Source organism: Lynx rufus, unplaced genomic scaffold (assembly GCF_022079265.1).
Source record: "Lynx rufus isolate CCGP_SWC_20201006 ecotype Redwood Valley unplaced genomic scaffold, mLynRuf1.p SCAF_12, whole genome shotgun sequence".
Classification (NCBI taxonomy): domain Eukaryota; kingdom Metazoa; phylum Chordata; class Mammalia; order Carnivora; family Felidae; genus Lynx; species Lynx rufus.
The window spans coordinates 63,983,884-64,003,388 of NW_025814826.1; the positions used below are offsets into that span (position 1 = coordinate 63,983,884).

At 50.4% G+C, this 19,505-nt stretch overlaps 1 protein-coding gene across 1 annotated transcript in view; it reads right to left on the bottom strand.

Annotated features, from left to right (window-relative positions):
- Positions 1 to 19,505, bottom strand: part of FAM135B (family with sequence similarity 135 member B) — a 183,741-nt gene that overhangs the window by 123,057 nt on the left and 41,179 nt on the right. Inside the window, exon 2 of the mRNA XM_047073820.1 lies at positions 16,085 to 16,164. Within this exon, the coding sequence (XP_046929776.1) occupies positions 16,085 to 16,164 (80 nt within the window). The remainder of the gene's footprint in view (positions 1 to 16,084; positions 16,165 to 19,505) is intronic.

Sequence of the window (19,505 nt, forward strand, 5' to 3'; positions counted from 1 at the left end):
CTGCACCTTTCATAGGAGTTTAAATATTTAAACAGCAAAACTGGGATGACACATGCAGTCCCTGTTAAGCCCTTCCATGGAACACGGGCTGCGCAGCCCCTGCCGGTCTGGTTTGTCACTCCGCTGACGGTGTTCGTGCGAATGGCTGACAAACGCTGGGGGCACACAAGGAACAGGTGCAGCGAGGAGGCTGAGCCCAGGGAAGGATGAGGCGAGGCTGAGCCATAGCCAGGTCAGGAGGCATGGAGGGGTCCAAGAGAGCTGAGGAGGAGAACGTCCCAACTGATGGGACTTGGAAATTGACTCAGTGTGGAGAGAGGGCGGGGAAGGGATTCAGGGTGAAGTGCGGGTGGCTCTTGTGGGACCAGCTGGGTGGCAGGGCCATTCATCAACGTCACTTATTCTCCCCTTCAGCGGATGCTTATCACAGGTCCCGTTCTCAGCACTGCGGGTGGAGCAGGGGACACGCAGGACCTGCCAGACTCAGCGGGCTGGAGTCCTGGCTCCACAACTTAGTGTCTGGGGGACCTTGAGGAAGCCCATGGGCATCCAGAGGCCCAAATTTCCCCTTCTGCAAAAAGGGACCTATCACCTATAGAAGGTGTAATGACTTAAGTACCTTCCCATACACAAAACACTTAAAATATTCTATTTCCTAGCACATAGAGAGCACTCAGTCATGATTCACTGAAAGCGTAATTATTAAATTTTAGAGGTGGTGCGGGCAATAGATGAGGATATAATAACACCTGTTGGAGTTGTCTGAAGAAAACCAGAGCACAGTCAGGAACCGAGTGACAATGGGAACTCTATTTTTAAGAAAGTAAGGCAAGGAGCCCCTCTGAGGAGGTGACATTGAACAGACACCTGAATAACTGAGGCAGAACGTGGAGGCTCCAGGTGGAGGGATCCACAAGTCCAGGAGATCTGAGTTGGGAATAAGCTTGGTGCATCCAAGGAAAAGTAAGAGGGAGGGGTAGGGGGGCAGTAGATGAGTGTGAAGGGGAGGGTGAGTGGAGGGGCAGTAGATGAGTGTGAGGGGCAGGGGGGTAGCGGGGGCAGTAGATGAGGGTGAGGGGCAAGGGGGTGGGGGCAGTAGAGTGTGAAGGGGAAGGGGGTAGGGGGGCAGTGGATGAGTGTGAAGGGGAAGGGGGTAGGGGGGCAGTGGATGAGTGTGAGGGGAAAGGGGGTAGGGGTGCAGCGGATGAGTGTGAGGGGAAAGGGGGTAGGGGGGAAGTAGATGAGGGTGAGGGGCAAGGGGGTGGGGGGCAGTAGATGAGTGTGAAGGGGAAGGGGGTAGGGGGGCAGTGGATGAGTGTGAAGGGGAAGAGGGTAGGGGGGCAGTGGATGAGTGTGAGGGGAAAGGGGGTGGGGGGGCAGTAGATGAGTGTGAAGGGGAAGGGGGTAGGGGGGAAGTAGATGAGGGTGAGGGGCAAGGGGGTGGGGGGGCAGTAGATGAGTAAAGAGGAAGGGGGTAGGGGGGCAGTGGATGAGTGTGAAGGGGAAGGGGGGTAGGGGCGCAGTGGATGAGTGTGAAGGGGAAAGGGGGGTGGGGGGAAGTAGATGAGGGTGAGGGGCAAGGGGGTGGGGGGCAGTAGATGAGTGTGAAGGGGAAGGGGGTAGGGGGGCAGTGGATGAGTGTGAGGGGCAAGGGGGTAGGGGGGCAGCAGATGAGGGTGAGGGGAAAGGGGGTAGGGGGGAAGTAGATGAGGGTGAGGGGCAAGGGGGTAGGGGGGCAGTAGATGAGTGTGAAGGGGAAGGGGGTAGGGGGGCAGTGGATGAGTGTGAGGGGAAAGGGGGGTAGGGGTGCAGCGGATGAGTGTGAGGGGAAAGGGGGTAGGGGGGAAGTAGATGAGGGTGAGGGGCAAGGGGGTAGGGGGCAGTAGATGAGTGTGAAGGGGAAGGGGGTAGGGGGGCAGTGGATGAGTGTGAAGGGGAAGAGGGTAGGGGGGCAGTGGATGAGTGTGAAGGGGAAGGGGGTAGGGGGGAAGTAGATGAGGGTGAGGGGCAAGGGGGTGGGGGGGCAGTAGATGAGGGTGAAGGGGAAGGGGGTGGGGGGGCAGTGGATGAGTGTGAGGGGCAAGGGGGGTAGGGGGGCAGCAGATGAGGGTGAGGGGAAAGGGGGTAGGGGGGAAGTAGATGAGGGTGAGGGGCAAGGGGGTAGGGGGGCAGCAGATGAGGGTGAGGGGAAAAGGGGTAGGGGGAAGTAGATGGGTGTGAAGGGGAAGGGGGTAGGGGGCAAGTGGATGAGTGTGAGGGGCAAGGGGGGTAGGGGGGCAGCAGATGAGGGTGAGAGGAAAAGGGGTAGGGGGGAAGTAGATGAGTGTGAAGGGGAAGGGGGTAGGGGGGCAGTGGATGAGTGTGAGGGGCAAGGGGGTAGGGGGGCAGCAGATGAGGGTGAGGGGAAAAGGGGTAGGGGGAAGTAGATGGGTGTGAAGGGGAAGGGGGTAGGGGGGCAGTGGATGAGTGTGAGGGGCAAGGGGGTAGGGGGGCAGCGGATGAGGGTGAGGGGAAAAGGGGTAGGGGGGAAGTAGATGGGTGTGAAGGGGAAGGGGGTAGGGGGGCAGTGGATGAGTGTGAGGGGCAAGGGGGGTAGGGGGGCAGCAGATGAGGGTGAGGGGAAAAGGGGTAGGGGGGAAGTAGATGAGTGTGAAGGGGAAGGGGGTAGGGGGGCAGTGGATGAGTGTGAGGGGCAAGGGGGTAGGGGGGCAGCAGATGAGGGTGAGGGGAAAAGGGGTAGGGGGGAAGTAGATGAGTGTGAAGGGGAAGGGGGTAGGGGGGCAGTGGATGAGTGTGAGGGGCAAGGGGGTAGGGGGCAGTAGATGAGTGTGAGGGGGATGTCCAGGATCCGATCACACGGGGCCAACCAGCACCTGCCAAGGAGTTCAGGTTTTGCTCCAAGGTAAACAAAAGGCGATGCAATGTTGTGGCTAAGAGCCAGACTGCCTGGCATGGGATCCTGACCCCAGCTCTTCCTAGATGTGTCCTCCAGTATCCTCATCTGTAAAATGGGGATGGTAATAGTACCTACTCTCCAGAGTTGCCGTGAGGAATATTTGCAAAGAGTGGGAACGGCAGCCGGGGCAGATTAAATGTTACGAAGCATTGGTGGCCGCGGCTGTTCACCACCATCACCACCACCCTCATCACCACTATCATCTGTGGATTCTGAGCTGGGAAGCAACATAATCTGAATTATCTGCAAGTACAAAGTAGCACTCTGGCTTCTGCGAGCAGGTTATAAAGGTCGGCCGACTCGAGAGCGCCAGATCAGTGCGTCGCACACAGACGGAAGAAGCAGACTTCTTAGGCTGACGTTTCTGTGCATGTAGATTTCAACATTTCCCCAAGAATATGTATGTGCCGGGTCAAGCTAAGCAGTCTTTAAAACCTACTGCCTACCTAAAGCGAATATGCTATTTTAAAAAAGGGTGGGGGGGGGGAGAAAGTAATATAGAAAAATAAAACAAAACTCTCAGACTCTTCCTTCCAGAGCATTCTGAGTAAAAGCCAGACTTCAGAGATAATACATTCCTCACAGCCTCTCCTGGAGATAGTCCCAATGAGCTAACAAGACAAAATGAGAAATGCCTTTTCTGCAACTGTCCAAATACAACACAGATATGGAAAAAAGTAACAGGGGCATTTTCTGTTAATTTTCCTGCCTGAGAAAATTTTTAACATAAATCCGTCCTCTTATCTCTGGCTGTCATTGGAAAGAAGGGACATTGGACGGATGGACTGAAAGCCAATTTGTGGGAAAGCCTGACCTGGTAACCCCACTCTCCAGGACAACCCTGCTCTGGTTTAAAATGTATCTTGTTCAAATTGTTGGCCTCTATGGGGGAATTTTGTTCTGTATCATTGTCCCAAGTAATATTTTCCTAATTTTTTTACTGGGCACACACAAATAGGGCAATGAATCAAAGACACTCTATAAAACCGAGAGGGCTTTTGAGTCTCGCTATTTTAGGAAATAAAAATGGCTAGCAGTATAATATAACTGCTCAGACACTGAGCTGAGAGCTTTATGTCTACTAATGGATTTTATGTAACCTTTTACCCAACTTCAGTTATTTACATAAAACTTGGATGATTTTTACTGTATCTCCTGACTATCTCTACTGGCATTGCTTAATATTTGTTTGCAATAATTTGTTCTGCTTCAAAATTCAATTTAAAGGGGAATTGGCATCATTCTCTTATAAAAACTAAACCAGTGTTGCTTTCCATACGTAGGAGATATTGGTCGAAAGTATGAAAGATTCAAAGAATAAGGGTGACTCAGGAGTCTGTTTACAGTGGGGAGTGGGGGGTCCCAGGGGGGTGGAACCCAGACATGTCCACACTGTGTGGAAAATGGACTTCGGATTTTGGACAACCACAGCCTAGCTCCATCCTGGAAAACATCCTCACACTTGGGACTGAAACAGAGACGATGCAACACTGGTAACTAAATAGCCAATCAGGGATCAGACACTCCGTCTAAATGTTGTCAGCGCCTATGATAATTCTTTCCAATGCCTTATGGAAGTCCTTTTGCCTTTGTAACCCTATCTCTTGCCTCCAGCTTGGAGCACGCTCCATTTCGGGGTCTCTGTGTCTCCCGGATTGCAGTCCCTGAGACCCCAAATAAAGGCATACATTGATTTTGCAGTGTGACTTCGCTTGTTTGGGAAAACAGATGAGTGTTATTAAAGTCTAGCCAGATACTCTTGACAGATAATGGAGGTGATCCCGTCCCTGTTCTCCTTGCTTAAAAAAAAAAAAAAAAAAAAAAAAAAAGGAGATTAGCAAAGGTTAATTATATAAATTTATTATCCTAAAATACATTTCTTTCTTGAATTAAACACAAGCCTTGAAAGAAGGTTGAAAATGAAGACAGTTTTCCATTGGGATGGCTATTCCGGAGCAGTATTTCATGGGTCCCTAAACGCATCTTCATTATTCCCAGCCACCACAGAACGAAGGCTGCTAGTGGCCACCATCAAATCACGGGCTCTTTCCCGGAGACAAACCTAGAATTGTACCCCCTTCACAGGCTTCTCAGCGTCTCTGTTTCTCAGGTGCATCCAGACAAATAAATCCCAGCAAATGAGATGTAGGAGCGTCGCCCACCTGCCACTGCTCCCCGCCCCCCCCCCAAAAAAGAAGGCACTGTTCCTCCTCGCTCTACTTTACTCTCCGTCCAGCCTGTGGCTCCATCCAGGCCGTGGCCAAAGCTTCAAAAGTCAGCCTGGACCCAGAGGGGGTCTTGAAAGTGGAAGCTGTACTTCAGGACGAAGGAGCAGAAAGACGGCTGGGACTTGGGGTCTGAAGGCCACAGGGACACCACACCAATGTGGTCTGCTCACATCTGGAGTTTAATGCGGGTGAAAAATCATCTTTTGTCTGGCTTAAGCCCCTCTATGTCATGTCTGCATCACTCACAATCCCATATAATTATTAACCAATATTGGTGTTAACACCACACCGTGGGAAATGCCGATTTAAGCCCTCAAGCACGCTGTGAGATACAAATTATGATCCTTATCGTACAGACAAAAGACCTGAAATTCAGGAAGATCAAGTGACTTTCCCAAAGGCACAGAGCCTGTAAGAGACTAAGCCACGTTGACAGTCCAGCTTTCTCTGCCTTCAAAGCCTCTGGAACCCGGACTATTCTGTCCCTGGCCCAATGCCCAATTTGTCCCATTGCCTATGATGAAACTTAGTTCTTAAAATAAATGCAGAAATATAAAATTCACTTTTTTATTATTGAAACGGCCACTGACTCAACTTGTCAAGCAATTCTGGACTGGGCCCCAATATGTAGGACACCGGCCATCAGCAGGCACTGTTCTGTCCCTTGGCCACCACAGTCAGAATGCCTGCAGTCTATAGGCTGCCCGGGGGCCTAAATGGTTGAGCTGAAAACAAAATGATGAGATTCAAGAGAAACATAACCCTCCAAGGTCAAATTAGTAAATGCTTCATTAAATCTCCTCGAAATAATATACTGGTCACATGTAGTCTTTACAAATATTACACTGCGTTTGCAAAGATCTTATAGGTAGATTGCCTCACTTGCAACATTTTCCAAGCATGCAGAAAAATCACAACTGTTCACGAATAAAGAGTCATTTGGAGTTAATTAATTAAAAAAAATTTTTTAGTGTTTTATTTATTTTTGAGACAGAGAGACAGAAACAGAGTATGAGCAGGGGAGGGAAGGAGAGACAGGGAGACAGAATCCACGAAGCAGGCTCTAGGCTGTCAGCTGTCAGCACAGAGCACGACGCAGGGCTCGAACCCATGAACCAGAAGATCACGACCTGAGCTGAAGTCAGACGCTTGACCGACTGAGCCACTCAGGCGCCCCTGGAGCTAATTAATTTTAAAAATTTTACAGAAAAAAAAATGTGCATTGGATGTGGGAAATTGCTACATTTTAGTACAGCTCCTAGAAAGTGGAGTGGGGTCATCAAAAGTAGGAGTGCCTGGGGTCGAATGGAGGTCCTGAATGAGTTCTAGGGACTCAGTGTGGTGGGGGGGGGGGCGGGCGGGGGGGGGAGGATCTCCATCAGCAGGAATTTTGCCCTTGAGAATGTTGCTCCTCCCTCTCCCCATCCCTGATCCCCACATGCAGTGGGGGTGCAGACTCCCTCATTTTAAATGTGGAAAATCCTGGACAAAACAGACCTTATCACTCCTCGCGGCTGAGAGAGAGCCCCTGGCCTAGCCAGGGCACATACCCAGCAGCACTGGACACACAGAGACAGGCTTTCTGCCCTTTATAGCAGTCACTATTTTGTGTGCTCAAACACCTCCTCTAGCTCGGAAACAAATAGTTCTTTTCATGGTGACACTCTTTCCATCGGCACCAGATGAAAATGCGCCTGTGAGCAGGTCAAGAATGAGGACCCTCTGCCCCGTCTACTCTCAGGGACCCGTCCTTTATGTTACAGCGATAAGATTCGAGAATTTCTTCACGTAACTAAGCCACTGAGCCGAGAAGAGGCAACCATCCAAATATCTGCCATTAGTACCAACTTACTAGCGACAATTACATAATTTCCAGGTTCTCAGCAGCAAGTTCATTGTGCGTCCCCACATTGAGTTTCCTCTTCAGTATTTTCTCTGCTTACCCTCTCATCTCACTTCTAGAGCTGACTTAGGAGGGGTGGGAGTGCGGATCTAGACACTACAGGGGACCCTACAGGGAGGGGATCCTCTGACACCCCTGCACGTGGAGGCCTGAGGGGGCCCCTCCCCTGGCAGACATCTCTCCCCCTGATACTCCCAATTCCATGCATCTATTTCATTCTTAGACTTTCAGAGCCCACTTGGCCAAATCAGAAAGAGGCTGTCTTGACTCTTTGTTGTTTTTTTTTTTTTAAATAATCGTTTTTTTGAACAACATTTTAATGACTATTAATTGAAAGCCCCAGAAACAGCATGCTTTCTCATTGAGATGCTTCCTCCCTGGGTCGCTGAGCCCTCAAGAGCTCATTATGTTCGTTTAATTGCATGAAATTCTGCCTCTTTTCTTCTTTCTTTCTCCCTCCCTCCCTCCCTTCCTTCCTTTCCTTCTTTCACTTGAGAGAGAACAGAGAGAGAGCATGAGTGGAGGAGAGTGGCAGAGGGAGAAAGAGAGGGGGAGAGAGAGAATCTCAAGCAGGCTCCACACTCAGCATGAAGCCTAACTTGGGGCTCAATCCCACGCCCCTGGCATCATGACCTGAGCCAAAATCAAGAGTTGGACGCTCAACCGACTGAATCACCCGGGCGCCCCTCAGCCTCTTTTCTTTCTCTCTTTGGTCCAAGTTGTGTTCCCTGGTCTTCCATTCACCGCTGGACAAACATACAGGGAACGCCAACTATGTTCCAGGCGCTTGGCAGGCTCCCAAAGCAAGAACTGAATATGACAACATGGCTCCGGGGCTTTAAGTCTCATCTTCCACATGGAGGGTTTACTTATATCCCTAAGTATCAAAACAAACAAACAAACACACAAACCGTCAAAAAGTGACCTCATTTTAATAAGACTAGGAGGACTCTGAGCAAGGTAGGCTACTTAGGATGTCCTTTTCATTGCCAGGGTCTCTCAGGAAACCCCTGCTAAGAACCTCCAGTAATGGAAAGTTCACCAGGAAGTCAACATCCACAGGGCATCCAGGACTTCAGAGAGCTCTGGAAACAGCTCGGGCCACACAGGAGGCACTCAAGAAACATTTACAGAATAAACAAAACCCACCAGGGTTACCCGTTCAGCCCATGTAAATTTCATGCATGTCTGCGGATTCTGGCTCCGCCCATAAAACTAAAAATAGCCAAAGTTTATTGAGGGCCTAGGATGTCAATCTCCCTGCTAAGTGCTTTCATAATATTAACATTTTCAATTCTCAGGATGCCATGAAGAAGGGAGGAGGACAATGAGGCCCGGGGAGGGTAGCAGCAAGTCCCGGGTCACCCAGCAGGAGTGGGACCCAGCCGGCTGCACTCCACAGACAGACCCCGCTCTCTCCCCCACCCGCAAGGAAGGCCACTCTGAAGCGTGCATTGCATCGTCTCTGCCAGATGCAGCAGGGGTCCTTGGCCTACCCTCACCTTTCTCTCAGGTGCCCGTGCCTCAATCATGCTCAGCAGGTGCCAGCTGCCCCCACACAGGTGCAGGCTGGCAGTGCCACTGCCTGGGAGCAACCTTGCCAGTGTGGGGGGAATAGCAGGCCAGGATGTCCACTCTAGGTGTGCCCAAGCCAAGTAGGCTGAGGCCAGGTGTGCCCCCGCCAATGTGCCCACCCCAGGTATGCCCGCTCCAGGTAGGCTGAGGTCAGATGTGCCCACTCCAGCTGGGCTGAGGCTGGGAGGACCTGCTGGGGGGCTCTCCTTGGTCTCTGGACAGAGATTTGCCCTGACGCCCCCAGGCCAGAAGTCAGGACACCTGGAGGTCAGGTGTGCCTGGCAGAGTCAGACCCGGGGAAACAGCACTCAGGCCCTCCCAGGGATGCTGCCCGAGCCCTGAGCACCTGGCCTTCCCCCTCCTGGGCCCTGGTCACTCTCCTTGCCTTTGTCACTAGGCCTCTTGGGCCCCCACCACCGTGTCTGAGCTCTGAGACAGCAGGGTCTGCCATCAAGCTCTGCTTCAATAATTTTTTTAAGTTTATTTATTTATTTTGAGAGAGAAAGAGAGAGAACACAAGCAGTGACAGAGGGAAAGAGAGGATCCCGGGTAGGTTTGCGCTCACAGCGCAGAGCCCAATGCAGGGCTCCAACTCACGAACCGTGAGATCATGACCTAGGCGGAAACCAAGTGTCAGACGCCTACTGACTGAGTCCCCCAGGCGCCCCGGCTTCAACTGCACCTCACACACAGCCGACTTTCAGAAACTGGGGTTTGATGCGGAGAACCTCCACAGAAGCTACACTAAACGTGGGGTGGCTTTGGAGACTGTTCCTGCCAAACGTGGCGGGCGCTGAAGCAAGGAGGCCATGACCTTGTGCGTGTGCGTATGGGGGCTCCCAACGTACCCACACACGTTACCTTACCTGATCCCCAAAACAGCCCTACTGTCTCTACCACTGGTGTCCCATTTACAGAGGGAGCTAAACAGAGGCTCCGGGCACAGGGTCACGAGGAACCCGGGTGAACTCGGGTCTGGCTAACTTCACACTCTACTTCCTATAACACAACTAACTGCTATACAGCTTCTAGTGGTTTCTGGAGGCGGATGATAAAGCAGCGGGCCCAGAGATGAGGGCTTGTGTGCTGGTGACCTCTTATGGATGTGCTCCAGTGGGAGAAGCCTGGGGAACCCAGGGCAGGGGAAGGGGGGAGGCACACACAGTGCATTTCAGGGAACCAGCCTGATCCCGCAGGGGACTCTGGAACATGAGTTACATCTCAGCCTGCCCCATCCGGAGACAAGAGGCTGGGCTTCCCCATCCCTGCACTAACAATCACGGGTGCGAGGCAGGGGTCGGGGGTGGTAACGGGGGACGATGGGACTCAAAGCCTCAGGCAAGTTCAAATCTTGAACAAAGTGCTTGTTCCCAGCAGCCTGGGGTGATCCTCCAAAGCCAGCTCCCAGGTGCCGGTGAATGAGAGCACGCTGCGCGGTGCGGGAGAAGCGCGGAAATGGGGAGGGTGCGTCCTGTGAGCACGTAGCTGTGAGATGCTCCGACGGGGAACTGGCCACTTTCCCGGGGCGGGACGTCGCCCTCAGAGGACCGGCATCGGCTCTCTCTGCCAATCTCGTGGATCCGAAGGGGCGGGTGGGAGGGACAGGCATGCAAAGTGGAAGGAACAGCAAGGGCAGAGGCAGAGACGCAAGAAGGATGGTGCAGCAGATTGGAGAGAGCTTCCCGGGAGGGACTTGCAGGTCAAGCAGGCTGAAGGATGCCACGGCGAGCTCAAAGGGCGAGGGACGAGTGGCTCGGCCCCAGTGGCAGCTGGGCCACGGGGCCAGCCGGCAAAGCAGACTCCTGGCCTGCCCACAGGGTCGATAATGAGGGACCCGGGCTTCAGTGTTTCTGAGCTGACTGCTGCCCAGAAACTGAGCAGGTGGGAGAAATTCCATTAACGTCTAGGTTTATCCAGAGACACCCTTCCTGACGGCCCCAGGTGGGTACTCAGAGCCCCGGAGTTCGAGTGTTTTACCTGCTTAGCGTTCGCCATGAAAACAGGCGTATTTGATATTTAGGTGCACTTTAATGGACCCTGAAAAGAAATGAGATGGATTCCCTTAAAGAATAAATGTCACCCCGCCCCCTACACAATGAAACTCTTAACTGCTTCCACTTAATGGAAACGGAAATCACCTCTCAAAACATTACTAAAACTAATCATGGTAATTTTTACACGTTTCCACAATTTACCGAGCTATTTTTCTCTGGCCTTCATGAGCCATGACCAGCAGATGCCTGTTTGTGCCTAATCACCCCACACAGCCTCAAAGATCTGAAGTTCCCAGACCCACAGACTGACCTCAGCGGCCATCCCCCCAAGGGGAAAATTTGTTAACACCTCTGGGAAGGAAGAGACTGCAAAATCTATTCAATAGCACCGCTCTGGTGAAAGGAAAGGGTCACAATTCAGTATACTTAACATTTATTCATAGGTACGAACCTGCCACTTACCCACGGCCCTGACCCCAGGAGAAGAGAGGAAACAATTCTATGAGACCCAAAAAAGGTAAGCAAGGCTTTGAATCGAGCCAAACCGCATTAAAAATTTTTTTTTAAGTTTATTCATTTTTGAGAGAGAGAGAGACAGAGCATGAGTGGGGGAGGGAGAGAGAGGGAGACACAGAATCCAAAGCAGGCTCCAGGCTCCAAGCTGTCAGCACAGAGCCCGACACAGGGCCTGAACTCACGAGCAGCGAGATCACGGCCTGAGCCAAAGTCGGACCCTTAACCGACTGAGCCACCCAGGCGCCCCAAAACCGCATTTTAAAATGTCTCACTTCTGGCTTCTCTCCCTGTTACACCTCAAGCCTCACATGTTAAGTGGTCAAAATTCACCTCTGTCTCTCTCTCAGGTCGCAGTGCTTTGGCTTGTAGGAGGCTTCTGAAAAGTTCTGGAACAGCGGAGAGACTTCCTGGCCTCAGTAAATCATCACACGACCACCTATAATTGATACTTCTCTGTTTTCAGTAATGACCGAGATGCCGTGGACCTCAGATTCACCAGGGCCAAACACCGCCCCCCACCCCCACTGCACCCACATCCACAGAGAAGTGGCCCCCTCTGTGCCCTGCCCTCAGTTCCAGGGGCAGACCGCCATCCATCACAGGTGATGGCACGTGCGTCTGTTCTGTAATGCTGGGATCTTTCTAGAATGCCCAGGGAGACAGTTGCTCCTGGCTGGCGGGAGCTCAGAGCCCCTCGCAGTGTAGTCCAAGAGAAGAAACCATCGGTTTCCCAGAGAAACCTTCCCCAAGTCACCTGTTAAGCACATATTGAAAGAAGGAAACAGGACAGTGCACAGGCAATGGCTGCATTTCACGCGGGGAATTATTATTTTTTCTTATTCACAGACTCTAACCATAAACGTCGAGCTTGGAAAACTCAATGAGAAACTGTTTCACATCCAGAGAAGCAGTATCTAAATCATCTGCGAAACCGTTTCCGCAGACTGTGGCTGCCAGAGAACGGGTATGTTTAAAAAGAGAACAAAAATGTAAAATTCTGCCCCTTAATCTGCGAGACAACCTCTTGCGTTTGAACAGCCTGGGTTTACAAGTCTTCTGAGTGCGCGCATCTCCTGGGGCCAACCTGATGAAAAGAAGTTGCGGGGCTCGGTCGGGCACAACATGGCCCCCAGCCCCACCTGCAGTACTTTCTCTCCTCCCCTTGGCCCCCCCGCCACCCCACGAGTGTCCTGTGCACGCCTTGCACCACTCAGGCCCGTCATTTTGCTGCATGCGCCCAGATCATCCTTCTCCACCCTTGTCTGCGGGGCCAGCTTCCGCTCCAATTCAAGACCTCACCTGGGACCCCATCTCAAGGTCCATCTCTGCTGGACTCGGGAGACACTTCTCTGCCTCCCTCAGGGGACTCTGAGCTCCCCCACAGCAGCAAGGCAGACGCCCATCCCCAGCAACGTGTTCCAGGGACCAGCATGGGCCACAGTGCTGCTCAGAAAGGACCACTGTCCGCACAGAAGGGACACTTACTCCAGCTAACAGGTGCCGTGAGCTCGCTGTGCACTCCAGGCACCACTCTCAGACATTTCTTTGCAAAATTCATTCGATCCTCAACACAAACCCAAGAGGTAGGTACCTCTTACCAGCCCCACTTTATAGGTGAGGAACCCGAAATTCAAACTGGCTAAACAACTTTTCTAAACCCACACAGCTGGCAGGTGTCGGACGTAGGATTTGAACCTGCAAAACTCAGAGCCTATGGCTCTCACCACTACTCAGCTCTGCTTCTCTGGACATGGCATGCTTTTTCCATTTCTGTTTTAGAGATAAATGGAACAGAAAAGCCAAATGAAATCATTTGTCCCCGCAAGACCACTCCACTAATGGAAAAATCAAAGACATCATTAGGTCCCATGTGTTTTGACTCCTTCTGATTCTTTTTTCAGTATATCCTACTTCATTGTCTAAACATACATTTTTCTTTCTTTTTGCTTCCTTAGAACTACGTGCAGGTGATGGAAATTAGGTCTGGATGACTGTATGCAAACAGCACTGTTAAAACTTCCTTCATTGTTGTACCTGCAGAGGGTGCCCTACCTGGGGTGGAGTATACTCCTCCTCCCCTTGAAGGTGGGCTGGTCTTGCACTTTGGGGAAGGGACCCCTTGGCAGTTACCAGCCCAGCCCTTTAGAGACCTAGAATCTCCTCTTTCTCTCTCTCTCTGTTCTCTCTCTCTCTCTCTCTCTCTCTCTCTCTCTCTGAACTGAGCTACCGTATAAGAAGATAGACCACTCAGCTGGAGACGGGACCTCAGCTGTTGCCTTGGGCAGTCGAGCATCCCAACCAAGGGATCAGACATGTGAATGAAGACATCAACAATCCAACCTCTCTGCAGAAATCTCAGCTCAGGGCAGCACATGTGTGACCTGGCTGAACCCAGCCGACTGAAAACATCAAGAATAAATCATCATCCTAAACCGCAAAGTTTTGGTGTTCTTGGTGCCACTGCCATATCTAACTAAACGTGATACAATCGGAAATTCACCTTGAGTAAGCAACCACACATGCTGTCTCTTCCTCATGCAGGAATCCTTGTTGTGACTGTCACTGGCCTCTCTGTTAGCAGTCTGATCTAAATATTATGCTCCTGTAAAACCCAAGGGCACAGCAAGCGTACCCTAATTATCCCCGCGTCCAACAAGACCAAAGAAGAAACAGCAACCTTTTTTTCCTCCCCCAAACGGCATTTCATTTTTCTCTTCTCTGTTTCTGTGGTTCAAGTCCTCCTCTCTCCAAGCCGCCTGCTGGTGGGGACTGCCAGCCCCAAGAGAAGGCTCCACTGGTGACAAGGAGTTGAGCTCAGGCTCTAGAGTCACAGGGGAGGAACGGCATCCTCGTCGGCTACCTGGGGATGGCTGTCGGCAGGGGGGCTGGGGTGCCAGCCCCACCAGATTTCTGCGTCCCAGCCTCGTCCTGAGAACAGACCTGGCCTCATGCCCCAGATCATGTAGCCACTCACAGGTCAGACTGACTGGGCACTTCCTTTGTGCCAGTTCCTATCCTGGCAATTGACATTTATAATCTCTGTGGATGTGAAAAGTCCTCCTTTATCGTCTCTAAGACAAGAACACTACAGAGGATGGATTTTTATCCTCGTCCTTTTCTTTTAATTGTTTATTTATTTATTTTGATGGGAAGAGAGAGAGAGAGAACATGGGGAAGGGGGAGAGAGAGACAGAGAGACACAGAGAGAGACAGAATGAATCTCAGCAGACTTGCACTGTCAGTGCAGAGCCTGACGTGGGGCTCGAACCCATGAACCATGATCTGAACCCAAGACCAAGAGTCGGATGCTTAACCAACTAAGCCACTCAGGTACCCCTATCCTTGTTATTCAGCTAAGGAAATAAAGTCCAAGTTGCCAACTCCTGGGGTTACACACAAGTTCATGCAACGTCAGGTTCCTACTCTCTCAGCCAATTCCAGTGACCCTCGTCTGGCAGAACTTGGGATGGAGACGGCGCTCGCCAAGCAGGGCACCACAGGCTTCCTGAATGCTCACGGGGCACGGGAGACTTGGTCTCAGCTGCCTGATTTCTTCGCCAGAGAGAGGAGCAGAGTGGAAGACACGGAACGCCATGGCAGTGCGATGACTTATTACTTAATGCTGGACTCTGCCCAGGGCCGGAGGAGGAGCAGGGGGTCTCCGGTATCTTTCCGTTTCTAGCCCACAGGCTCAGCCCATAAACCAGCGGCAATCTGTGATGTCCTCTTGGGTGGCCTGAGCAGCCTGCTCTGCCCTGCCCCTCCCCCGCCTCCCCCAGGGTGGAGCTAAGCCGACCCTGCTGGCTGGTCTACACTCCCAGTACACGCCAATCTGTGGGTATTTAACTGCATTCGATTCTTTTTTTGTTTTTTTAGAGAGAGAGAGAGAGGAAGAACAAGCAGGGGAGGGGCAGAGAGAGAGGGAGACACAGAATCCGAAGCAGGCTCCAGGCTCCGAGCTGTCAGCACAGAGCCCGACACGGGGCTCGAACTCACAAACCACGAGATCATGACCTGAGCCAAAGTCGGACCCTCAACCGACTGAGCCACCCAGGCGCCCGGGCTGAATGCAATTCTGTTCACCAGAGTATCATTGCCAATAATGAAGAGGCCCAATTACCAGGGAAATTCCAAAAGGAATTTTTTGAAGGATACCAATGACCAGAGCTTTTGACTCTAGCAGATCCAATGTCCGCAATAATCTTTACTACCTTTATTTGTATCTTTAAAGTTCAGCCAACTTTCCATAATTCCATCTTCCTATCTCCTTACTTTCTCTCTACTCCACCCCAACATCTTTCTCCTTCTAGAAATATGATTGATCTACGCATCCTCCCAAATTGACTAACGTATTTCATCTTGGCGCTGATCCTCATTTCTTGTGTAAGAAGCTCCATATTTTGGACTCAATACCCTATCACACTGAGCACCAGCAGGGAGCCCCGGATGCCCCCTAATACCCAGCCTTCTCAAAGCTAGAAACTGGGCTGTCCTTGGTACTCCCTCTCCCAAAGCTGGAGTGTTGATCTTGACTCCCGCCTTGTGTCTGAGAAGAACCATTAACCTGCCAGCTTACTCGGTCTGATTCTCAGGATTGACAACAGGATTCTTCCTACCCACTTGCTGGAGGCCAGTTGCCGTCCTTTTTCTCCCTGACTTGACCCTGGCCAACCCCTCACAGCCAGGTTATCCCTGGGAGAGGGTGTTCTCCTTCAGCCGGGCTCCCCTGGCAACATCATGCACACATGGCCACGCCAACAGTGGGTCTCCATTTCAAAAATGCACGCATCAGACACGCAACATGACTTACTGATGCTACCATGTCGTTGCACCCTGCCACGCCCTGGCATGTAGTGAGAAATGACGGTTTACTGGTGGAGAATAAGCACCCCACTCCCATCCCGCTGCTCACCTGTCTGCCCGACGACGGAGGCGCTCAGTCTGTGGGGGATCCTTGAGGACACCTTCAAGGTCACTCGGATCTGGTAATACCTATGGAAGGAACAGAGGACAGGCTGATGAAGATCAGACCCCTTACTGTTGGCTTCTTCCAAAAGTAACTAGACTTAGTCCTAAATGCCACAGAGAACCGTGGAAGTTTCTAGGCAGCATGTATGATCATTTGGCACCAAAGAGGGATTCATTCTGTCACCACAGTGGGAGAGGGATGGGACGGGGCCAAGATGGAAACAGGAAGTTGAGTTCACAGGAGATTGTACAAGACACATGCAAGGTTGGTGGCAGAAGGGACAGGGAAAGGAATAGGTGGGTTGGTCATAGGGCACAGGTACATTAAGGGGCACGGTTTTTCTTTAGTCAGAAAAGTCCATTCTAAGGGAAAATGGAAGCTTTAATGCGTGGGGCAGAATCCATACACAAACTGAGTTGCTATCCTGTTACAACACAGACAAATACTTCCTTTAGAAACACAACAGCTGAGCTGTCGATCCTGGGGGTACGGCCAAACGCTGTTCCCAGTGCATTTCTGTGCCCTTATTTTTAACATGTCACTCCCATTTCCAAATCCCATCATTTCAGGACACCGTGCGGGTTCCCACGCCATCAGCAAAGCCTCTGATCTGTCCGCTGCCTCCACAGGTGCAGAAGCATCTTTTGCAATTCCGTGCCTTGCAATTAATGGCCCTTTTGCTCGCAAGCTCTTAGGAACATTTCTGGCGTCATAATTGTTCTCCCCTTCCACCAATTTCAAGCTCATTGTGAAACAGAATGTGCATAAAACCAAGTGAAACAGAGGTAAAATGGACCATGAACACATCCATCTCTGATGGCTCACTGAGCTTGTGGCCGGGGGTGATGCTGCGTGCTGAATATCCCCCCAGGAGGTTCTGTTGATGGTCTTGTGTTCGTTTTATGTGTGTGTGGAGAGCGGAGGAGATGCGGAACACAGAGCACTGGGACCAGAGTCACAGCTGGAGTTTGGGTGACCTCACCTGTGAGCTGTGTGACTTAGAAGATACCACACAGCTTCTCTGAACTTGTTTCTGAGTCTGTAAAAGGATGACTTAAAAAAAAAAAATCTGCCATGACATCTGCTTCCAGGAAAGATGGAGTGGATATAATTGTCCCACCACATACGACTAAAACCTCTAGACAATATAGGTGAACAAAAGATTTTTGCAGAAGAAGGAATCAAACAGTCTAAGGACCTCAAGTACCAAAGAGAGACAGGGTGGTGAGTTCTCCACATTTTCTTTTTGCCTCACATGTCCCAGAGAGAAGCCAGCTATCCAGAGATTCTAATGGCTGCAGACAAAAAAAAAAAAAGAAAGAAAGAAAAAGAAAATCCCCAACAAAAATGCCTGCTTCCTCTAGACAAAAAACCAGAAAGGGGGCAGCCGAGCACGACAGAAAACTTTTAGCCAATAGTAGTTGTACTCCAGCCACACTACACACAGAAACTGTGGTCTCACCTCCGTCCATCCCGGCAAAGGCCAGTGGGAGCCTCGAGGTCCACTCCTACCAAAGCTTTAACAAGGCACCTTCCTCGCCCAGCAAGAGAAGGTCTTTGAGAAGGGGGCCAGATTTTCACTACTAATGGATGGTAAGGAGAACCTCAACAACCCTGGTTTAAGTACAGACCATGTGGGGGGCCTGAGTTTCTACCCTCCTCCCTCTGCAGTAACAAGGGCACAAATTTGCTCAAAGGATTTCTGACAAAGTTTCAAAAGCAATTCAATGGAGAAAAGGTGACCTTCTCAGTCAATGGTCCTGAAGCAACTGGACATCCGTAGGCAGAAACCAAACCAAAACCAAACAAAAAGCTCCACTTAAATTTCACACCTTACGCAAAAATTTATTAATTCAAAGTGGATCATACACTTATAGGAAAAAATGTAAAACTATTAAACCTTTAGGAAAGAAAATAAAAGAAAACTTTAAAACCTAGGGACAAGGGCACCTGGGTGGGTCAGTGGGTTAAGCATCAGACTTCGGCTCAGGTCATGATCTCACGGTTCATGAGTTAGAGCCCTGCGTCAGGCTCTGTGCTGACAGCTCAGAGCCTCAAGCCTGCTTCTGATTCTGTGTCTCCCTCTCTCTCTGCCCCTCCCCTGCTCGTGTGCTGTCTCACTCTGTCTCAAAAAATAAATAAACATTACAAAATGTTTAATAAATTAAAAAATAAAATCTAGGGATAAGAGTTCTTAAACTTGACCCCAAAAGCATGATTCACACACACACACACACACACACACACACACACACACACACACACACACACAAATTGATAAACTCGACTTCATCAAAGTTAAAAACTTTTGTTCCGCAAAATGTGCTATTGAGAGGGTTATATTATGACAAGCTACATGTGAGAGAAAATATTTGCAAATCACATGCCGTTGGCCATCATTACTTATGGATTCTGTATCTGTGGATCTGCCACTTGTTAAAGTTCATCTGTAACTTCGCACTCAATACTCACGGCCTCTGTGGTCACCCAGACATGCTCCTGGGGAGAAAGGTCTGACTCACCTCACGCGCATGTTTCCACCTGAGATCGAGCTAAGGCAATACTACCTTCTTTTTTCAGTTCTCATGGTGTAAACAAATTTTGTTTACAGTCTACTTGGTGCCACTTTTTATTTTGTATTTTTGTGCTTTTTGTGGGTGACTCTGCTATTTAAAATGACCCCTAGCAGTGTAACTCAGGCCTGAATGAAGCTCGTCTAACACACTGTAGTGCCATCCAATGTCCCTAACTGCAAGAAGGCTGTGATGTGCCTTGCAGAGACAACAGTGTATTAGATGAACTTCGTTCAGGCCTTAGTCACAGTGCTATTGGCCATGAGTTCAAGGTTAGTGAATCAAAACTAGATAGATAGATGATTGATAGATAGATAGATATAGATAGGTAGATAATGGATGGATGGATAGATAGATAGATAGATGATAGATGGGTAGATAGATGATGGATGGATGGATGGATGGATAGATGATGGATAGATAGATGATAGGTAGATGACAGATGATGGATGGATAGGTAGATGATGGATGGATGGATAGACAGACAGATAGATAGATTGATTGATAGATAATAGACAAATGACAGATGGATGGACAGTTAGATGATAGATAGATAGATGGTAGACAGATAATAAACAGATAGCAAACACTGCCTTAAACAGAAACACACCTAAAACAAGGTTAGGTATTGATCAGTTGACAAACAAGTTGTGACCAGAGGCCCCCAACACCCAGCTCTGTATTTCCTTGAGGAGCAATGGCTCATCACACAGAGGCAGTTTACTACCATTGTGGGATCCCCAGAGGGGCACAATAACAAGTAACCTCACTCATCTGGGTGAAGGAGACTA